Raw genomic sequence first — 20,839 nt, forward strand, 5'->3', positions numbered from 1 at the left:
CTCGCAACTACTTAAAAACTAATACGGATAATTGAAAACGGTAAAAGGTATATAGGACCACATATAGATGGCTATTGATCCTGAAAATTTCAAAAATGTAGATTAAAATTTGTAAGAATTACGAACTTTTGAATGAGATGAGCAATAATTCAAGTTGAATTATCGGGAAGACGATATCAATGTTTATAACTTCACCAGTGCGCATTGTTGCATTAACTTAACAAATGAGTGATATCATAAAAAAGTTTATTATCAGCCGAGTTCATCGATATTTTAACTTTGTTTCTATCTTAATCAAATCCAGAGATATGAACGAAATAAAAAAATTAAACCGGAGAAAAATAGGGACAAAAATTTCAACAATGCTGACCCGGCGGGTACCCAAAAAAATGGCGCCTGGAAACTGTAAAAAGGCTTATTGAAATGCACCTTAATCTAACACCGTAAGCCAGTGGACGGTCTAAGCTATACTAAACCGTACTACTATCATGCGCAGTTTCTATCACGCATCAAGTTGATGATACCCACAACGGCCGTCAGGTGGGAATCATGGCAAAATACATGGTGAATTACTCTCAGGGGTACACATATTTCGATGATCTATACGAAGCCAAGTTGAAATTCTTGAGCGAGAAAATGATGAAGATTGTGGCAATTCTATCATGTTGCCGAATCGATTGAGAATACATGCAACTACATCACCTGATCTTAGATTATTACTTTAGTTTGGAAATTACCTGGTATGCAATGTATAGTTTGACGTACTACGTGTATAGAGTAGACCAAACGTGCTGCGCCGGAGGCAGATAGACAGATAAGCTGTTTTCGCGTTATACGACCAAGTATGGCTGCTTGAATATATGATGAACAGCACCGCGTCAATATCAACCACGTCTTTGATCGCTGACCAGTGTCAAATCTGGCTGAGGCAGCCGTATCGATGGGATTATAAATTCAGCGTATTTATCTATCTTTTCCTCTACGGACCTGTATCATTCTGCGGAATTCTTCTCAACAGTTTTACCATTTACGTATTGATTAGTTTGAAAAGTAAGGAAAGCTACTATCTCATAAACGCGCTCGCGTCTTCCGATCTCATGTACTCCTTAACCGTGTTCATACTGTATCCCCTGAGAACGATCCACGTCTATATCGCTGTAGGTCGTGTTGTATTCCATATGGATGACTGGCATTTCGGTTGGGAATACATCTACGTATTCAGGGCGTTATTCTATATGCTGCAATGTATTCGGAACTGGGTCGTCATGTTGATCAGCATCGAACGATTCGTCATTGTTGTTTTCCCTTTACAATCGCGGAGGTTTTGGACGAGAAAAGTTGTCAATTCTGCGCTAGGATTCATCAACGTCGTATCTTTCGCATTTTACTTGCCATATTTTTTCCCTAAAACGAGATTTGGAGCCTTTTTCTGCAAAGATAGCCGCCTTTATACGGTTATGCGATTTGAACTGCTCAAATATTACACTAAAACTTCAATTCTCTTCAATTGGGAATATACAATGTCCGATTTTATTGGAACAACTTTTACGATTATCATCCCTATGTTTTCACTGATATTCCTAAACTCGATTTTGATTTTAGTTTTACTTTTTCAGAGGATACGTCGTTCCAAAATTAGTGACACGACGACTCGGTCCTCGAACGAATTCAGAGTTCTGCGCATGGCTTTATTATTGGTTTTGATATTTTTCACCTGCGAATCCTTTATTTTTTTGGAGAAAGCCTCTTCACAGTTTGTCAAGTCGTTAGGGTATGAGTTTTTGCCGATGATTGGATGGACAAATGGGAGGTTTGCAAGCACCCTCGTTTACAGAAAGATAGCCATTGGAATGACAGTCGTTGACTCGTGCGCTAATTTCTTTGCGTATTGTTCCACGAATGATAAATTTAGACAAAAAGCCCGAAAAATCCTAACTTGCGTTGAGCGGTGAGCGTCTTCGTAGGAACTCGCAGTCAGTTTACCTATTTTCGTGATCAATCCCCATTTCTCTATGATGTACGGGCATACTTTCCAGAATAATCAGCGTTATGGCGCCTGGAAACTGTAAAAAGGCTTATTCAAGTCATCATTTATTACACGTTACTTCCGTGTTGTTGAAAATCTTGCGAGTCCTGGACCAAACCCCAATGAACAATGTGATCTGTGTGCTGGCCACAAATGCACACAGATCACACTACACTACCCATTACACACTCCAGTACCCACAGCTTTCATATATCCATCCAAATATTTAGTGGCTTTCTTCCTGGGTATGATATTAAACCAGTGAACTGAGTCGGTCCTGGTCCATTGATAATCCCATGAAATTGTATAAACCTCACGTCGTGCTGGCGATATCTCATGCCAGGACTGTTTGGTATCGATGCTTGTTTCGATGTTGGCTGAAAAATCTTTCATTTGGTATCATATTATAGTTTATCATAATGCTTTATGTCCCGTACTATTTGTACGAGTATGAATAAACTATCGATTCGTCACTTTTGGTCAGGGGCCCTATGGAGCCAAATTCCAAAGCTGTCGGTTTACTGGACTGCGCAGTTTATTTTCGACGATATCTAGGCAGACATTTCTCAATAAAAGAACTCATTATGGACCATGAACGTGTTTTATATCAAAGAAATGAATAGGGGGATCGTCGGATTTTAAATCGTACCGGGTGTTTCGTTTGACGATTTCGTACTAAGCTAGTGTCTTTATAGGAAATTGCTATCAGAAAAAGCCGTCAAATCATCGTATTACTGAGGGTTTCTACTGAGGACCCTACAGTCAATCCCGATATACCGCCCACATCAGTGCAGAGGGATTTTGGCGGTAGGCCTATAGAGAGTATGGTGGTATATCGAGGTTGTTTTACTAAGTTTGTATAGAGATGCACATTGAGAAAACCTGGCAGTAGGCAGGGGTGGTGGTATATGGGAGGGTGGTATCGAGGGTTGACTGTATTTGAACTTACAAAAAAGCGTAGAAAATAATTGTCATTAAAAAAAAAACGATGCTCAAGTTCTTTGAATGACATTCAGTAAGGCTGCTGGAACTTCATCGATATGCGGGAGAGTTCACTCGAACCACCAGAACCCTCCCAAGATCCTCGGGCCTAGGTAAAAGGAGTTTCTTTTATCAGCGCGTACGTGATTTCAGATAAACGCGTGTCACACACTGAATGCACTGAGACAGGCGAGTGGCGCCTCTGCAATGTGCTCAAACGTGGATGCGGTAAGCGAGTACACGTGCACCGTGTGGCGGAATTTATGGTTTTTTTCGGAAATAATCGATGCGCAGTTTGTAACGTGTGAGCGATACTACTAAATCTACTACTGAGTTTGTAGCGATGTCGCTGAAATTATTGCTCATCTTTGCAGCGATCCCTCTTGTTTTTCGAGGTAATCAACCAATTTTGTCATCGACACTACGCGCTTTTATTTATTTAGGCTGAAGAAGATAAGAAGCCAGAACGGCGGCGGGCAGAAGGGACGCGCGTCTGAAAATAAAACTTTTTCTTAGACCTCTACTAACTATAGCTATGGTAGGCCCATGGCATAATACTATATAATCATAAGTTTGGCCTAGCTAGGGCTATTCTTTTATAGCGGGACCCACACGAGTATGCCTAGGCCTAGGCCCAATATGCATAATTAAGCTACCGGTAATCCTAAATAAAGCGTCGCAGGGAATTCATTTTTACAAATTCAAATTCAAAATAACTTTATTGATCCTTAATGTTCAACGTATACATCATTGGATTGACATTTTCAATAAAGTGGAGAGGACAAACAAGAGACATGGAGAATAGAAAAAAAAACAAAAATAATAATGGAGCAGTTTAGAAGGAAATTTTAACATAATTAATGTAACAGAGAATAGGCTATAAACATATATACAGTATCATGAATGGAGTAGGATAAGAGTATTAGACATTTATTAACTACATCCTATATATAAACTTACAATGAATATATACATATACATACACATACACACATACAAATATACATAAATATACGTATACATCCACATACACATATATACACACACATACATGTGTATCAATATAGTCCAGTCAACCCAGAGTAAAGCGGTATCTCGTGTTTAATTAGAGTTGTGACGAAAGGTAGCTAGATCATTTACCAGGTTACATACAACTTTGCCTATTTCAGAATCATTGTTATAATTAGAGAAGAGGAGGGCGAATTGTTCATCAGGGTTTAGGGTTGAGAAAGAAGGGATAATATCATTGATGTTGGTGAGATGTTTAGTACGGATTGTTGAGAGAGCAGTGCAGTCGAGAAGGAAATGTTTTTCGTCCTCAATTTGATTTGAGTTGCAAAGCTTACAGGTCCAGCGCTGGCTAACCTAAGCGGGTTGGCTGTTCTGGCTGTGAGACTGTGGACTCGCCCTCGTACACAGTACACACAGCCTGTTTGTTGGTTCTCATTGGTTTCCCAATCAATAATTTTCACAAAATCGGAAATTCCCGCATAACTAAGTACCGGTAGGCCTCTAACTTAGTACAGTTAGAAAACTGAGCCCGTATGCTGATTGTTAAATTCATTTGAATAAGCTGAAGTCAATTTCGAATCAACCTGTTCATGATCAGTACAAAAGTACATAGGCCTAACTTTATCGCTGTACCAGTGCTATCATATTTGCTTTTCCGTCAGACTTTTGTCGAGTTTTGAGTTAGATCATGGACTCTAAAATTATTTAGAGTCCATGGTTGAATATATCCCATTCCCAGGGTCCTGACGAGATGATACAAGATGATATTGAGATATAACATATTTTTAGATCATTCGATATTAAAAAATTATTGCACATATTCTTTTATAATTGAAACCAAAAAGCGAACATTGTCATGATATAAAACGCGTTTCTAAATCCATGAATAGGCCTATTAACAAACGAACGCAAAGAGTTTACGATGTTTAAGATGTTGAATACACAGTTCAGATAAAGCATATTTCTAGGTATAATGATAGGTATGATAATTTAAATCAAACAGTTTTCTACGAATTAGTTTGCTTTAGGCCTAATTCATCACATCAAAGCAACAATTCGATGAATAGTTTATAAGTGATACACTTATAATGATAACCACCCTCAAACGTGGTGAACGGATAATAAGATAAAAACCCGTTATCTACAAATTAAAAGAATTTAAAAAACAAGAAATTCTTTTATTCGAACAATATAAAATATATAAAATACAGGACGTTTCGATCTCACCCTACAGATCATGGTCAGGTGTGTGACCTGACGATGATATCTACGTTTTTAAATTCTTTTGAGTTGTAGACAGTGGGTTTATATCTTCTTTGACACATTAGTCTCTCATTATCATTAAATCAATTTAAATCAATCGTACCGTACGATTGTATATCAACATCAGATCTGGCTTTTTTAGTTGTTTTCCCGGTTGGGGCAAGGTAAATGTAGGCTTAACCCAAATCTATCCTCACCTGCCGGGAGTCAAAAATGCTAGGCCTAAATCTCCGAGGAGATTTCACCTGCATTGTGTTCCTATTTTATTTTATATGACTACGACCAAATCGACAAGAACGGTGTTCTTGTTTACACTGTTTTTCAGGCGTAGGCCAAAAAAAAATCAGTCAGCATTGCCAAGTTCAAGAATTCATATCCAGGATATAATCAAATAAGAAAAATACATATTGTGGTATCTTTTCATTTCAATCAACTCGAAGCGTTAAGGAGCAGGGCTTCCATAGCAATGTGATGTGTACCGTACGGTGCTGTGCACTCCCACCAGGTGGGGATAGTGCCTTCAGTCCCTATGTATGTCTTAAGTTAAATTCAATCGGAATGGTTAAATTCAATTGGAATGCTAGCTTTGCTAAAAATACCTTCATGGACTTAGATAGCCTAACTTTCCGACGATTTATTCATCTACCGATCTTTGCCAGTATGTTTTTACCATGATGTGTATGACCCGATCAATAAAATTTGATTTGATAAGATTTCGTATTTAGCAATGGACGAGCAGGCCCGTGCCGAGCTTTTGGATGGGCAGTTCTACTTCTCTACCGTGAATAGGAGCCCTTTCCTAAGACAGGACAGATCTTAAATAACCTATCGATAAGCCTAAACTCAAACAATAAAACCTGAGCACATCATTTGAGAATGGATAAGGCCTACTTATCATCGTGTTTCCAAAAAAAACATGAAAATCGGTAAAAATTTCGAAAAATCTTGGGTGGTTGTGGTATCTCGGGGACGACTGATCGTTGGTGAATATTCTTTGAGAGGGTGGTTCCATTTTACACGAAATCTAACATCTTTTTTTCTGTGGACCGTTTTCAGGGTGTGACGCTATAAAAGTGAGCGAGTGTTACAAATGCAGCTCGTTCGCCGCTGGTGAAGAGGTTTGCGAATCTGGTTCGCTCGACGACTTGTCGCAGTTCGTCACGCAATGCAATTCGACCGCCCAGAAATGCGCGAAACTCGTGCAAATGTACCACACCAGCCTGACTACCAGTAAGTTTACACTTTAATCTATCTCCGATAAACTCTTGAGAGGTCATTTAATTAGTATGACGATTAAAGCGAAATATATCTACACGTACAAATAAATTCGATATTAAGCACACGTAAATTGCCGAATCTATAAGCGTTTTCATAACAGTTAAAAACGTGCACTGATTTTCTAAATCATATCCATTTTTTGTTGCATCAAAGCTCTGAATTTGAAAGGATTTCCATCAGCCAAAAATAAATAAGTTTGCCGAAACCTCATGAAAGTTTTGTATTACTTGTCAAATGTTACTGGAGCTAGTACAGTCTACCCCCGATATACGGCCGCCATACGCTAGAATACCACCAAAATGTGGGCCACATCTATACCGCCAAAATGTGGGCCACATCTATACCGCCAAAATGTGGGGCGGTATATCGGGGGTTGACTGTACTAGCGCCAGTAACATTTTTGGACTGTTTTTCGTTATCATGGCGGGATTCTCTCTACATCATCGTCATAACACGGATTAATAGTGTTTTATCAATCGTGTATCGTCGTTTTATTATCCTCAGCTTGCTTCATCTTTTTTCTTGTTTCTGTTTCAGCGGTTTCGGGAGTGGTTAGAATGTGTACGACGGACACGTCCGACAATGGTTGTCACAGGGCGTCGGTCGGTTCGACCGGTCAGTCCAGTCAACGCTGCCTCTGCGACGACGCCAACAACTGTAACTCCGCGTCCGTCGTCACTATGACGACCGTCGCTATGCTTTTGACGTCGCTCGTATCGTTCGTTTCGATTGGTTCATAATCGAAGCTTCCGGTTCAGCCGTAGATTTATTAACATTTTCGAAATTTGAACGTACATTTTGGTTTTGAAGTTGAACAACTCGGGACTGTAGAACTAGGGGCTTAATCCGGATCAGTCAGGACCAATGGAATTAATCCTGTTCGTGATAAATCCGAATTACGGTAAAACCAGCTTAATCCGGATTAGCGGGGATGCAATATTGTGACATGAATAATATCTCGATCCATTTGATCAACATCCGGATGAAGCTGATCCGGATTGAGCGGGTTTGACTTGTTCCACAGTTCTGAGTTAGAATTAACTCTGAGCTAAAGTTAGTTCATTTTCAATGAGTTAACCCAGAGTCAAATCTTAACTCTCCGGACCCAGTTCCACAGCTGGATCCAGTTCCACAGTTCTGAGTTAAGATTTAACTCTGAGTTAACTAATCAAAAATGAATCTACTTTTACTCAGAGTTTAATTCTTATTCACAACTGTGAAACTGGGTTAAGATTTGACTCACGAGTTAAATGAACTGATTCTAACTTGGGGTTGATTAAACTCTAACTCACAACTGTGGGACCGGGTCCCGGAGTCTAACTGGTCTAGTGGTTTCAGGTCGCCGTTTAACCATGCAGGGACCATTCATTCATTACGTACGCACAAAATCTGGAATTTTTTATAACCCACCTTCAACGCAAATCGGCCATGGACATTGAATATCACAGTGCGCTTACCCGTCCCAGTCCCCGAGCGCTTCACGTAATAAATGAATAGCTCCGCGCGTAGTGTACAGCTATTGCATGTTTAATGGAATGCGTGAATTGATGCGTAGTTTAGTTTATGATTTGTATCTTTGCCGAAAATTCCAAAAATGATTAGTACTAAAAATAAACTTTCGAAATTCGATGAATTCCAATACATATTTATACGTATTGTATAAAGTTGTTGTTCGTTGTATTTGATGTACGTATAATCTTTTCAATAAATTTATTTTAATTTGAAAATTCGAAAAATTATTCGGTTGTTCGTCTAGGCTTTGACATTTTCTGCACCCGCTACCCAGACAATCCCACGGAACCCTCTTATCCCCGGACCTGCTACACCGCCCCAAGACAATCTGCAGACGGAACCCTCTTTCCGGGACAGTCTGCACCGACCCAGACAATCCGCGGCCTGAACCTACCGCCCCGGACAATCTGTACCGACAACGTCTAGTCGACCAGTCACTCGGTCTGTCGTCCAGCCATTCAGTTTATCGATCGAGTCGTACAGTGGCCCAGTCACTCGATCATCCAGTTATCCAGCCGCCAGCTAGTTCACCAGTCAGATGCGCGTATACTCCGTAGGGCAGGGTGGATGGATATAATACAGTCAAAGCTCGTTATACTGCCATCCGTCAACTTAGAGGACTGCTACATCAACCCGAGAAAAACTACAATGAACTATCGGACTAATTACACATAGAAAATGACCAAACAATATAAAAATGCACAGAATGATCTTCAACCTTGTAATATAGCTATTTCCAAAATTTCGATGTATTGAATTAGGCAGCCAAGAAAATTCACCCCAATCAGTCGCTTGCCGGTTCGGACTGGTTGGAAGATCGTTTGAATGAACCGGAACCGAATTTACCAATTACGTACTTCGATTTATACAAACAATTCTGTTAACTCGACCGCCGATCACACGACTATATCTGTACCGGTACTTCGATTTCCGATTTCAAAATCAAACCCCCTGTTCCGCTCCCGGCAGGTGTGGCTGGTCTATAAGGGACACCAAATCAAAAAATCAAACGAAATTTGCCAACCAAATAAATACCACCAAATTTAGTTCATTTGGTATCTATTTGTATGTAAATTAGCTCTCGTTATATCACCTCTTACCATCCGTCATAATGCCAACGAAATCCTAGAACATAAAACTCATGGTAAAAGCATTCGTTATACCGCCAACGATCTTTCATCAATGGCGTCGTTTTCAGTCTTTTGGTTAATAATCGATACATGTGGACGGCAGTATCACACGTCTACTCCGTCATTTTTTTTCTATTATCTAAATGAAATGAGCTAAGATCATTCTTAAATTAAGATCAACTTATGTCTAAATCTGGATTTGGTTGCTAGTCATGTTGTGTATACTCTCCCAATTGTCATTTCGTTATACCGCCAAAATCCTGTAGGTTCCAGGACTGACGTTGTAACGAGCTTCGGCTGTATGTAATCAAATCACATATTTTCCGAGACAAATTTTGTCCCGGAACTGCTTGTAACCGGATTCTAAACTTTGGCCCAAACAGTGACGGTGGGATATCGCGGCAACCGCGACGTATCATTCAGAAGACTCGATCGCTCAGTCCGGTCGTGTCATAGAGACTCAAGTCCGTGGCGCTAATCATCGAGAACGATTCAATTCATATCGAAAGTTTTCAATAGGGATCACAGGTTATCGAGGTTATTCGAGTATTCACAGCGACGCATATCGTTATGGATTATGACCACGTATACGAAATGTACTAGACGTGTGCGTGTGTGTCACCCTGGTCAGGCTGTGGTTGTTCGCCGTTACGAGCGGTTCGTCGCCGCTGATTCTGCAGGATTCTATATTATATTGTAAGTTGAAATTATATTTGGTCGGTTTAATTCGAAAATGTACACAATGCGCATTTTCGTCAATTATTGTTGATATTCGTTACACTAAATTTCTTGGTTCAGATAGACGTAGCAAATGCTAGATATTCGTGTCCGACCTTAATCGGTTCGACAATTGTTTAAACTGAAATATCATACTTATCGAAGACTCGGAATGATGCTGTGTCTAGCAAAGATTTATTGATTTACTCGCATACCAGGTGCGATCTCGGCTATTTCCAGTCTTGTGTTTGTTTGTTGAGTGTTTGAACTCCGCCGAATGACCGAATCGCCGAATTCAGTTGAAATTCGATTAAATACATTGATTAATGAAATTTACTGATGGGACATTTTTACCGCTATTGTGAATATATATTTCTCGGTTTAAAACGTATTGGTGAATTCATCGTTCGCGGTTTCGAATATCTTATTATCCATGAATAAATATTAGTGTGGCCAGCTTAATTTAATCTTAATTTAGGGTACTTTAATCTTAAAATCACGGAATTACTAAGACTGGACTTATTACCGCTAGCAGCAAAACAACACGAATTTAGTGTTATCTGGCCGTCAATCATGACACGTCGTATCTAGTTTTAAAAGACGGATCGTCCTTCTATCTCGATAGCAAATTTATATTTTGCATTTACTTGGCTACAAATTAATTAAAAAGTCTATGTCTTGATCGAATTCGGTGATTCGACGTAGTTCAAACGCCGTGGTATTATATCTACACTGATATCTACACTAATAAGATAAAATCCCACTATTTACAGATTAAAAGAATTTAAAAACCGGAATTTATTTATTCAATCAAAAATATATAAAAGACACGACGTTTCGATCTCACCCTAGAGCTCTTCGTCAGGTGTGGTCAGGTTTTTAAATTCTTTTAATCTGTAAATAGTGGGATTTTATCTTATTATCCGTTCACCACGTTTGAGAGTGGTTATCGTTCTATGATATCTACACTGTTGACAATTTTGTATTTTTCCCTGTACGTTGTGATGATTTATTTTTTACAGAAATCCGTCGTAACAGGATTTAATGTTGTGTCAGTCCAAATACTACGACACGAGTTGAAATATGGATCGGGAATCGTGCCGGCGCGGCCAATGCACGAATGGATTGCGCGAATTGTAAGTATATACCAATTTCATTAGATTCAGAATTATTTGGTGGTTTTATGCTGCATTACGAAATGTAGTATTTTTTTTCTGCAAACCGTTTTACAAAACCCACTCCAAACTCGAATATATATTTGGACCTAGACCGATTTTCATAGAATGCTATGAACTTTTACCCGGGGCTAACTGACTTGAAAATGAATTGAGCTAGCGCCACAGGTAAAAGTTAATACCAGTAATTCACGTTCGACTTAGAGCCTCGATATATCTAGAAAATTGTGGAGTTAATATTGATAATCAAATGCAAACGGTTCGAATTTATTTCTCCGCATTCGGTCATAATTCTTACTTGAAAGTATTTGATTTGAACCGTGCTAGGTGTGACCGGAGGTCACAGCATTCGTTTCGTTAGTATAGGCGGACTGTGACTTCCGGCTGGGTGACGACAGTGGGTTAACATAGTGACTCATATTCCATCTAACTGGCTTTGAATTACTAGTTTATTATATCAAAAACCAGTTTTTATGATGCAACACAATTACATAATACTGTATGGCGGGTACATGAAGATAATTAAAGGCATATAAATACATAATATACCAAAGGTGATTGAAAGCCTTTTCACACAGATTTATGACATACATGGCATATATCTATGTGGTCATCACACTGCACATAGTTAGATTACCCCTTCATCAGTTGAAGACGGGTATTAAAGGCTTTCCTAAGAACAGTAGAAAGATTGTATGATTTACTAGTACTGGAAATTAAGTGGATGAATTTTTCTTTGTTCGGTTTTTTCCAGTAAGTTCTTGGAATATAGCTTTGTCTTAAGCCAGAGTATGCAGGACGGATTAAGGCAAAATGATATTCGTCCTCAATTTTATTCAGATTACAACATCTGCAAATACGATTATCATATGGTATCTTGGGTCTGGCCCAGCGTCCAGTTTCGACTAATAGATCATCATGACTAGAACATCTAAACCTTAAGGAGGGCGTAGGTCGGCCTTGCGACGGCTTGCGACTCACTGCGACGCGACTCACTGCGACCGCCAGCGACGATCGCGTCGTAACGACTCACTGACCTACGCTACCTCGCGACTGCCAGCGACGCCAGTCGCAATGAGTCGCACATGTTCTACTTTCTGCGACGCGACGCGACCGTCGCAACCGACCTGCGTGCTGTTGCGACTGGCAGCAACTAGTCGCAGACTACCGCATCGCAATCGACTTGCGCGGCCACTTGTGACGCAACGCGACGATCGCGTCGCATCGCAAGGCCGACCTACGCCCGCCTTAAGGCGGGCGTAGGTCGGCCTTTCTACGGCTTGCGACTCACTGCGACGCGACTCACTGCGACCACCTGCGACGATCGCGTCGCAGCGACTCACCGACCTACGCTACCTTGCGACTGCCAGCGACGGGTTGCGACTGCTCGCGACGCCAGTCGCAATGAGTCGCACATGTTCTACTTTCTGCGACGCGACGTGACAGTCGCAACCGACCTGCGTGCTGTTGCAACTGGCAGCAACTAGTCGCACACAGTAGCTGACGACTGCATCGCAACCGACTTGCGCGGCCACTTGTGACGCAACTCGACGATCGCGTCGCGTCGCAAGGCCGACCTACGCCCGGCTTTACAATCCTTATACGTACATCCTTGGGTAAACCTAGATATGATTCATAAATTACTCCCTTCTTAAATTCACGAAAATATTTGGCTTAAGATGAGTTTTTTTTAAAAAGTATGCCATTGCTGCTTGAACTGATCAAGCATTCTAACCTCGACTGAGCGCAAGAACCGCTTTCCATTGTCTAACCAGAATTGGCTATATCCTAGACCATTCAATAGATTTCTAACTAAAGAAGCCCAATTAATAACACGGTGATCGCGTATGATATCATCTAACATTTGATTGTACATCAGCTTAGTTTCTTGGGTTTAGTTTTAATCATATTAAGCCAGTATTTCACAATTAACATTCTTTGCTGAATAAATATTGGATATTGACCAATTTCACTTAACACAAAATTATCAGGTGTTTTTAATCAGGAGTTTTTAACTCCCAAGATGTATTCATAAAATTTGAGAGGGATTCCCTCCAGTTTTCTGTAGCTTGAAGCCCAATATTTGGCAGCCATAAGTTAAAACATGTATTGCCAGGCTGTTATAGAATTTAATGGCTAGCCTGGGTGTATCTCTTGGATACTGTGGGAGGTATTTTCTGAAGTTATAGTACCCGGTATATATGCTGATACTCCCCGAGACGCAGGGGCCGGTTGCATAGTCATGGCTTAGACATAAGACAGGTCTAAGACCAACTTAGTTCTATAGCCAATCTAACAACTTAAGACTGGTCTTAAGATTTAAGACCACTTTTTGACTTAAGTCACGACTGTGCAACTGGCCCCAGGATTGTTGATAGTTACATCATGTTTTCCATTGAAATTGAATTCCATACCTAAGTATGTAAAGCAAATTACACTTTTTTATTACTTGTCCGTCGATCCTCAGGACAAAATATCTTACATTCTTGACTGCTTTTCTAAAGACGACAGTTTTCGTTTTTTTCATAATTAATTCCGATATGCATTACATGACAGTAATCTAAAATATTATCAAGGGCACCTCAAAAATATTATCAAGGGCACCTCCTTTTGGCGTCTCGGCGAGTATAACCGCATCATCAGCATATAACAATGATAAGAGTTTGAATGTACCTCAGTCAATTCCATCATAATCATTGCTTTAAAATGCTCTTCCATATCATTGATAAACAGATTAAGAAGAAGAGGAGATATACACTCTCCCTGTCTTACTCCAATGTGACATACAAAATACTCAGTCAAATCGTTATGCTGCTTTACGCACGATTTCGTTGTTCTATACATGGAGTGCATTATTCTAAGGATTTTAGATAAACCATAAAAACCATAAACCCTACTTTGGAGTTGGTTCATCAGAGTTGACCGGTCAACTAAGTCAATAGCTTTAGAAAAATCTAGGAAAGCAGCACAGACTTTGTTACCATACTAATAAAAAGATTTTACAATTTAATTTAGGACAAACATTTGGTCTATAGTGCTGCATGATGGTCTAAAACCTGCTTGCGATTCGGAAAGGACTGGAAAAGCCTCGCACCAGGAAGATAATCTTGTATCCAATATGGTTGAAAACAACTTTCCAAAATCAATGACTACTTAGTGGATATAATGGGGATATTTAGAGACAAATTGAAACGGCGGACGGCCCCGGGTTCCTGGAGGTCCCGGTCGAAGGTAAAGAATTTATGTTTTTGACATTTAGGAGGGTCCTATCGATCCCTGAATTTCATGATCATCAAAAACCATCGGAAACATCCTAATTTAGCCCAAGGAAGCGCATTGGACCGTCTAGAAGTCATGTGAAAATGATGGCACCTTAAAAAGTGAAACAAAATAATAGATAATAAACCATTTTACAGTTGGTAGCCGCCATTTTGTTAGGGTACTTTTGTCCCGTATTGTTGGGTCATTTTTTTCTCTTTTTTAAAAACTATCCGTGATGTGTATTGTATCATATTTCATCTGTCCATGGATGGATTTTGACAACTTCAGCAACATTCAAACCGCGTGAATCTCTAGTTTTCAGTTATGTTAAAATCATTTCTCAAATTTACAACAATGCGACATGAGAGTGATATAAAAATCGGTGGTCAGTTTTTGCCGTGCGCATAGAAATCCAGGGTACTGAACTTTGAAGTTCGTTATTTTCAGAAATAATTTTCTAAAAAATCCAAACATTTCAAGCACTGTGCGCATAAACGCCCCCTTTCAGGTGAACTTTGAAATTTTAAGATATCTTGCCTAGTTTTTTTCCTATGGCACGTTAACTGCAGCGCGTGTATTGTCATTCCGAGATTCGGCGCTGTTTTCTTTGCGTGTATTTCAGTATATGGGCGTTATTTCTTCATTTTCACTACACTTGTCTCTACGGAAAATGGTTTTAATTGTTGGTACGAGTATCAGGTTTAAATATCACGTCGTTTATGCAATATAATAGATCGGGGACATTAGAGATGTTGGGGTTTAAGGGATTTTTCTGACCAGTTTTAGCAGCGAGACTGAGCGGCATTTTGATCACGCATTCGAAGTTGCGCGCGGGAAGAGAATATATGGGCCTATATTGAGATGGAAGAAGAAAAGAAATATAGCACTCAAAATCGAGTATGATGACCATTTAAATCAGTAGTCTATCAATAAATTTACATAAAAATCTACTGAAATTAGATGGATGGAGAAGTGGTCAAAAAGCTGGACAAATGGGGTGGGGCAAATATTCAGCTATTTTCTATGAATACTTTCTATTGAGTACACTCAAGATTGATTAGATTGGGAAGAAAATATAGGAAAACGTTTTCTTGTTTTGGTGGTGAAATATCAAGTATCAAGTTCGAATGCCAGACGCAGATGATAAAAAGTAAAAAGTGACATCTACCATCACAAAAACGCAAGAAGTGTGTGGATTGCATTTACAACAAAAGAGTGATATTTTGGGTTTTCTTGGGTGCATGTACGTAAGCCTCTGCCTGCCGTAAAAGCGGTTACCATTACAGCCATTACGAACTAGCGCCGGAGAACGGAATACAGTATTAATGCCGTAATATTTAAACCTGATACTCGTACCAACAATTAAAACCATTTTCCGTAGAGACAAGTGTAGTGAAAATGAAGAAATAACACCCATATACTGAAATACACGCAAAGAAAACAGCGCCAAATCTCGGAATGACAATACACGCGCTGCAGTTAAAGAGCCATAGGAAAAAAACGAGGCAAGATATCTTAAAATTTCAAAGTTCACATAAAAGGGGGCGTTTATGCGCACAGTGCTTGAAATGTTTGGATTTTTTAGAAAATTATTTCTGAAAATAACGAACTTCAAAGTTCAGTACCCTGGATTTCTATGCGCAAGGAAAAAACTGACCACCGATTTTTATATCGCTCTCATGTCGCATTGTTGTAAATTTGAGAAATGATTTTTTACATAACTGAAAACTAGAGATTCACGCGGTTTGAATGTTGCTGAAGTTGTCAAAATCCATCCATGGACAGATGAAATATGATACAATACACATCACGGATAGTTTTTAAAAAAGAGAAAAAAATGACCCAACAATACGGGACAAAAGTACCCTAACAAAATGGCGGCTAGCAACTGTAAAATGGTTTATCATAATCGAGATAGTAAGGTCGGACGAAAAAAACCAAACAAAACTAAATGAAAACGATTTCCATGTATTCGTGCGATGTTTCAGTTCGAATTATGAACACGGTCAGTCTGGTAATATCTGCCTTGTGGTGGCGGTGTCCCAGTGCATTTTCACCGTCCACTTAACGGTATCGTGACTTAATCCTTTTATCTAGAAGTCCAGAAAAAAATACGTCGTCGTATCACCACTGAAATCATGTTATACATTCGTTCCGAACGAAACCAGTTCCGAGGATTCAATCTTACGATATAGGCAGGTGCTAAAGAAATTAGATAAATCGGTATCTATAATATGGAGCCAGACCTAGTAAATGTGATAGAAGGCGCGACGTGCGTGACGTTATGTGTCTATGTGACCAAATCGCCCGTGTGTGATGTGCCCATGCGTGACCAAACCTACCTGTGTGTGACCAAACCTGTCCATGTATGACATAACCTACCCGTGCGTGACGTTATGCGTCCATGCGAGACATAATGCGTCCATGCGTGACATTATGTACCCGTACGTGACCAAACCTGCCCATGCATGACCAAACATACCCAAACCTAGCCGTGCATGACGTTATGTACCCATGCGTGACCAAACCTGCCCATGCGTGACCAAACCTGCCCATGCGTGACCAAACCTGCTCATGCATGACCAAACCTACCCGTGCGTGACCAAGCCTACCCGTGCGTGACGTTATGTGGCCATGTGTGACCAAACCTGCCCATGCATGACCAAACCTACCCGTGCGTGACCAAACATGCCCATGCGTGACCAAACCTACCCGTGCGTGACGTTATGTGGCCATGCGTGACTAAACCTGCCCATGCATGACCAAACCTACCCGTGCGTGGCCAAACCTACCCGTGCGTGACGTTATATGTCCGTGCGTGACCAAACCTACCCGTGCGTGACGTTGTGCCCATGTGTGACCAAACCTGCCCATGCGTGACCAAACCTGCCCATGCATGACCAAACCTACCCGTGCGTGACCAAACCTACCCGTACGTGACCATACCTACCCGTGCGTGACTAAACCTACCCGTGCGTGACGTTATGTGTCCGTGCGTGACCAAACCTACTCTTGCGTGACCAAACCTACCCATGCGTGAATGACGTTATATGCTCGAACGCGACTAAACCTGCCCATGTGGGGATGAGATTTGCTCATGTGCGACGGACAACTGAAACAGTTGCACCTGAGCCCAGTGAAAGAATGGCAAATCTATGCATATATCATGACTCCGAGTTTTAGGACTCGCAACCGCCTTTAGCTTGAATGCCCTATTTATTTTGTAGAGTGAAGTAGTAAGGATGATACTGTAAGGGGTTGAATTACTAATGATGCGTTAGTCGTAAAAACTTAAAAAATGCGGAACGACAGGGTTTGTAAGTATGAATCCAATTCAATATCTGTAAATTAGGTCAAGATATTTCTAAAACTTATCATAAAAATCTCGAATTAATGAGTTATAATTATGATATTCAACGAGGCTGAATTGAGGTCGAAGTCTCACCTCAGAATAAGTAGATTATGCGAAGGCTGGAGGTAGCCTGATACTGTTACTGATCGACAATCAACCATTTTACAGTTGCTAGCCGCCATTTTGTCAGGGTATCTTGTCCTGTATTGTCGGGTCATTTTTTTCTCTACCTCTCGAGACAAGAATAGTGAAAAATTAAAAGAAACGCCCATAAACACATAGAAAACAGCGCCGGCACGATATCTTCACAATTAAAAGTTCACTTGATAGGGGCGTTATTGTGCACAATTCCTGAAATGTTTGAATTTATGGAAAAATATTTCTAAAAATTACGAACTTCAAACTTGAGTACCCTAAATTAGATCGCACGCAGCAAAAATTGGCCACAGTTTTTTTTTATATCGCTCTCACGTCGTATCGTTGCGAATTTGCCAAATGAATTTCACATACCAGAAAACTAGAGATTCACACGGTTTGGATTTTACTAAAACTGTCGTAATCCATCTACAGACCAATGAAATACGATAAAACACGCTTCACAAATGGATTTAAAAAAAGAGAAAAAATGACCCAGCGATACAGGATAAAGTACCCTAACAAAATAGCGGCTAGCAACTGTAAAATGGTATATTCCGACAATTTTCGATGAGCTGGGATCGATGGGCATTTGTTGATGGATGGGCTGATTGCTTCCGTAGATGACCCTAATAGAAAGTGTCTTGGATCGAAGGGCTAGGTATTTACCTGCTTAACCCTTATATACGGGACCGAGGGACTGGGTGATAATTACCCTTATATAAAAGTTTCCATCAACCTCAACAATTTAAAATCGTCGCAATGGGGTAACGGCACCGCTTCAGTGGCAATCGAGGAGTCCACGTATGGCAGGCAAGGATCCGCCAGGTGTCACTAGTGGTAACTCGGTTACCGCACTTCAATTTCTTCTACATTTCAATGAAATTCGGGTCAACTTTTTTCATTAGTAAATCAATTTCTAACAAAACTGTACCATACACTTATTGGGAACGTTAATCTTGCCCAATTCGACAACGTTTCCATTTGGGAGCCTAAAAATCCTGATCAAAGCTCATAAAAATGAACTACAGAGTGTATAGTAGCGCCATCTGGTTTGTGCCGATACCCCATTGTCCTCAAGTATATCCAATTAAACCCTCACTATCGAACCATATTGATCTATTTTGGAGTATAACCTAGTATTGACCTATAACGCCTCCTAAGAACGACCATGAATAACATGTATATAGCGTCATAAAATATGGCGGAATTTTGTCTTCAAATTGAGTTAGATCTGTTTTGATCGTTTCAGGGGGCGTTGTGACCATGAAAAAGGACGGCAGCGAAACAGCAGACTTTTGTCGAAGTAACGAAGGACGTAATTGTGAATGAAATAGAATATGAAAAATATTATTTAGAATATCGCTGCTAGTGTTATCTTTCAATTCATGTTGGACGTCAGTGTTTAGTTCTTTAAGGAAATTCTGAAGTGATGTGGTCATAGAACGTAATGAACGAATCATGTTTGAAACCTAACCATCTTCAAGATACAAGTTCCGAGGTGAAGTGCGAATCGAAACTACTTGCACGGCGAGACCCCCGAAAAGGCGGTTATGAGGGATAAAATTAAGGGATAAGATTACTGCTACAGTAAAAAGTGACTGCTACACGATGGTTTAATTGATGCGTCATAATATTTGAATTAATGTAGAATCTATCAATCTCTTGCCTGAACATTGAACCCACTTCAAACAGACGATATCACCAATCATTGTGATTAATGAATGTCCACACTTCACAAGTGTTTAGGGATTCACCCGAGATATTAACAAGTAATACCGATAAATTAGACGGTGTTCCGAGTTCGCTGAATCGACGGACCACTGAATTTCTGAAAAGCTGGATGGCTGAATTTTATCATATTCTTATCAGTGTTTCCCCAATTTCACTCATTTAGTCAAATCATTGTAGAATGAACAATATGATAATATCGGTGGCTCCATATTTGATGACAGTAGAGCATTTAAAGCAAGATTAAAGTATTATATTAGTATTCGAATTTGGAATCGCAAGCGGTTCAGGACCGACAAACGAGAGTTATTTTTTTACACCCACCAGCCAACAATTTCATTTCAATGAGGACTCCGTGCCACCAGCTATCCCACTAGACGGCGTGCGTATCAGTGCGACAACCCTATCAAAATCTAGAACTTTCATCTAGATTATTAGCCTCCCTCATCACTAATTAGGCAAATCCCTCTGATAAACTCGGATGAACTTTAGGTTCATGTAAAGGGTGAACTTTACTGATCGCCTATCAATTTGATTATGATCGCCATCCAAGAGAATTTAAGAAATTATTGATAGCTTTTAATTGAATTTGAGAACAAATCCGAGAGTGGTAGTCTGAATGCCTGAATACACACTAGCGAGCCTGGTGGATCCTCGATTGCCACAGTCGAACATAGAGTCCTCATTGATACCTGGCAGATAACGCAACAAACGATAAAACTTGGGCATTCAATTGTGCCAATATGTTATTTTGATTTTTACTGACACTGGTAAATTCCCCTCGTTTAAAAAGAAGGGAGTATAAAAAGAATTTCTGAACGACTACAAAACCCGAAGCACCGGTGATGATCGCCGTTACCGTTGTCCGCAAGCTACTACGTCAGTTACTGTAGTCCTACTGAAATTTTCCGACATTTCTTATTGCCTGGTTTAAATACGGGCGCAATTTGGGAGATTTCTTTTGAGTAAAAATCACATGTATTTAACGTATTCTACTAAAGAAAAAAAATGATTCAGCAAAATTGGATGAAATTCAGCTATTCAGTGATTCATCGATTTAATGAAGTTCGAACACCAGGCATTAAATATTCAATCAGCACACTTTTCAAAAACTGATCTTAACACAATAAATGGTGAGTGTCTGACGGTGTGGTTCCGAGTTACAGATTGATATCTATTCTAAACAGAGGACCCTCGTTATCGCAAACTCATTAGGCCACGCTAAATAATAGCTTAAACGCGAAAAATTCCGAAAAATTTCCAGAAA

The 20,839-nt window shown here is 40.0% G+C and overlaps 1 protein-coding gene and 1 long non-coding RNA gene across 3 annotated transcripts; both read left to right on the plus strand.

The window, feature by feature from the left end:
- Positions 1-6,197: 6,197 nt before the first annotated feature.
- LOC141912241 (uncharacterized) lies at positions 6,198-7,299 on the plus strand. The gene is made up of 3 exons (XM_074803463.1): positions 6,198-6,207; positions 6,338-6,511; positions 7,097-7,299. The coding sequence occupies exons 1-3, from the start codon at positions 6,198-6,200 to the stop codon at positions 7,297-7,299; spliced, it is 387 nt and encodes a 128-aa protein (XP_074659564.1).
- Positions 7,300-9,874: 2,575 nt separating this feature from the next.
- Positions 9,875-19,159, plus strand: LOC141912310 (uncharacterized). 2 transcript variants are annotated; one of them, XR_012620140.1, is made up of 4 exons: positions 9,875-9,897; positions 10,941-11,054; positions 17,582-17,671; positions 19,094-19,159. It is a non-coding gene; the product is annotated as an uncharacterized LOC141912310 (long non-coding RNA). The 2 variants fall into 2 exon arrangements; XR_012620139.1 differs by lacking the exons at positions 9,875-9,897; positions 10,941-11,054 and adding an exon at positions 14,191-14,324.
- Positions 19,160-20,839: the final 1,680 nt, after the last annotated feature.

Source organism: Tubulanus polymorphus, chromosome 10 (assembly GCF_964204645.1).
Source record: "Tubulanus polymorphus chromosome 10, tnTubPoly1.2, whole genome shotgun sequence".
NCBI classification, from domain to species: domain Eukaryota; kingdom Metazoa; phylum Nemertea; class Palaeonemertea; order Tubulaniformes; family Tubulanidae; genus Tubulanus; species Tubulanus polymorphus.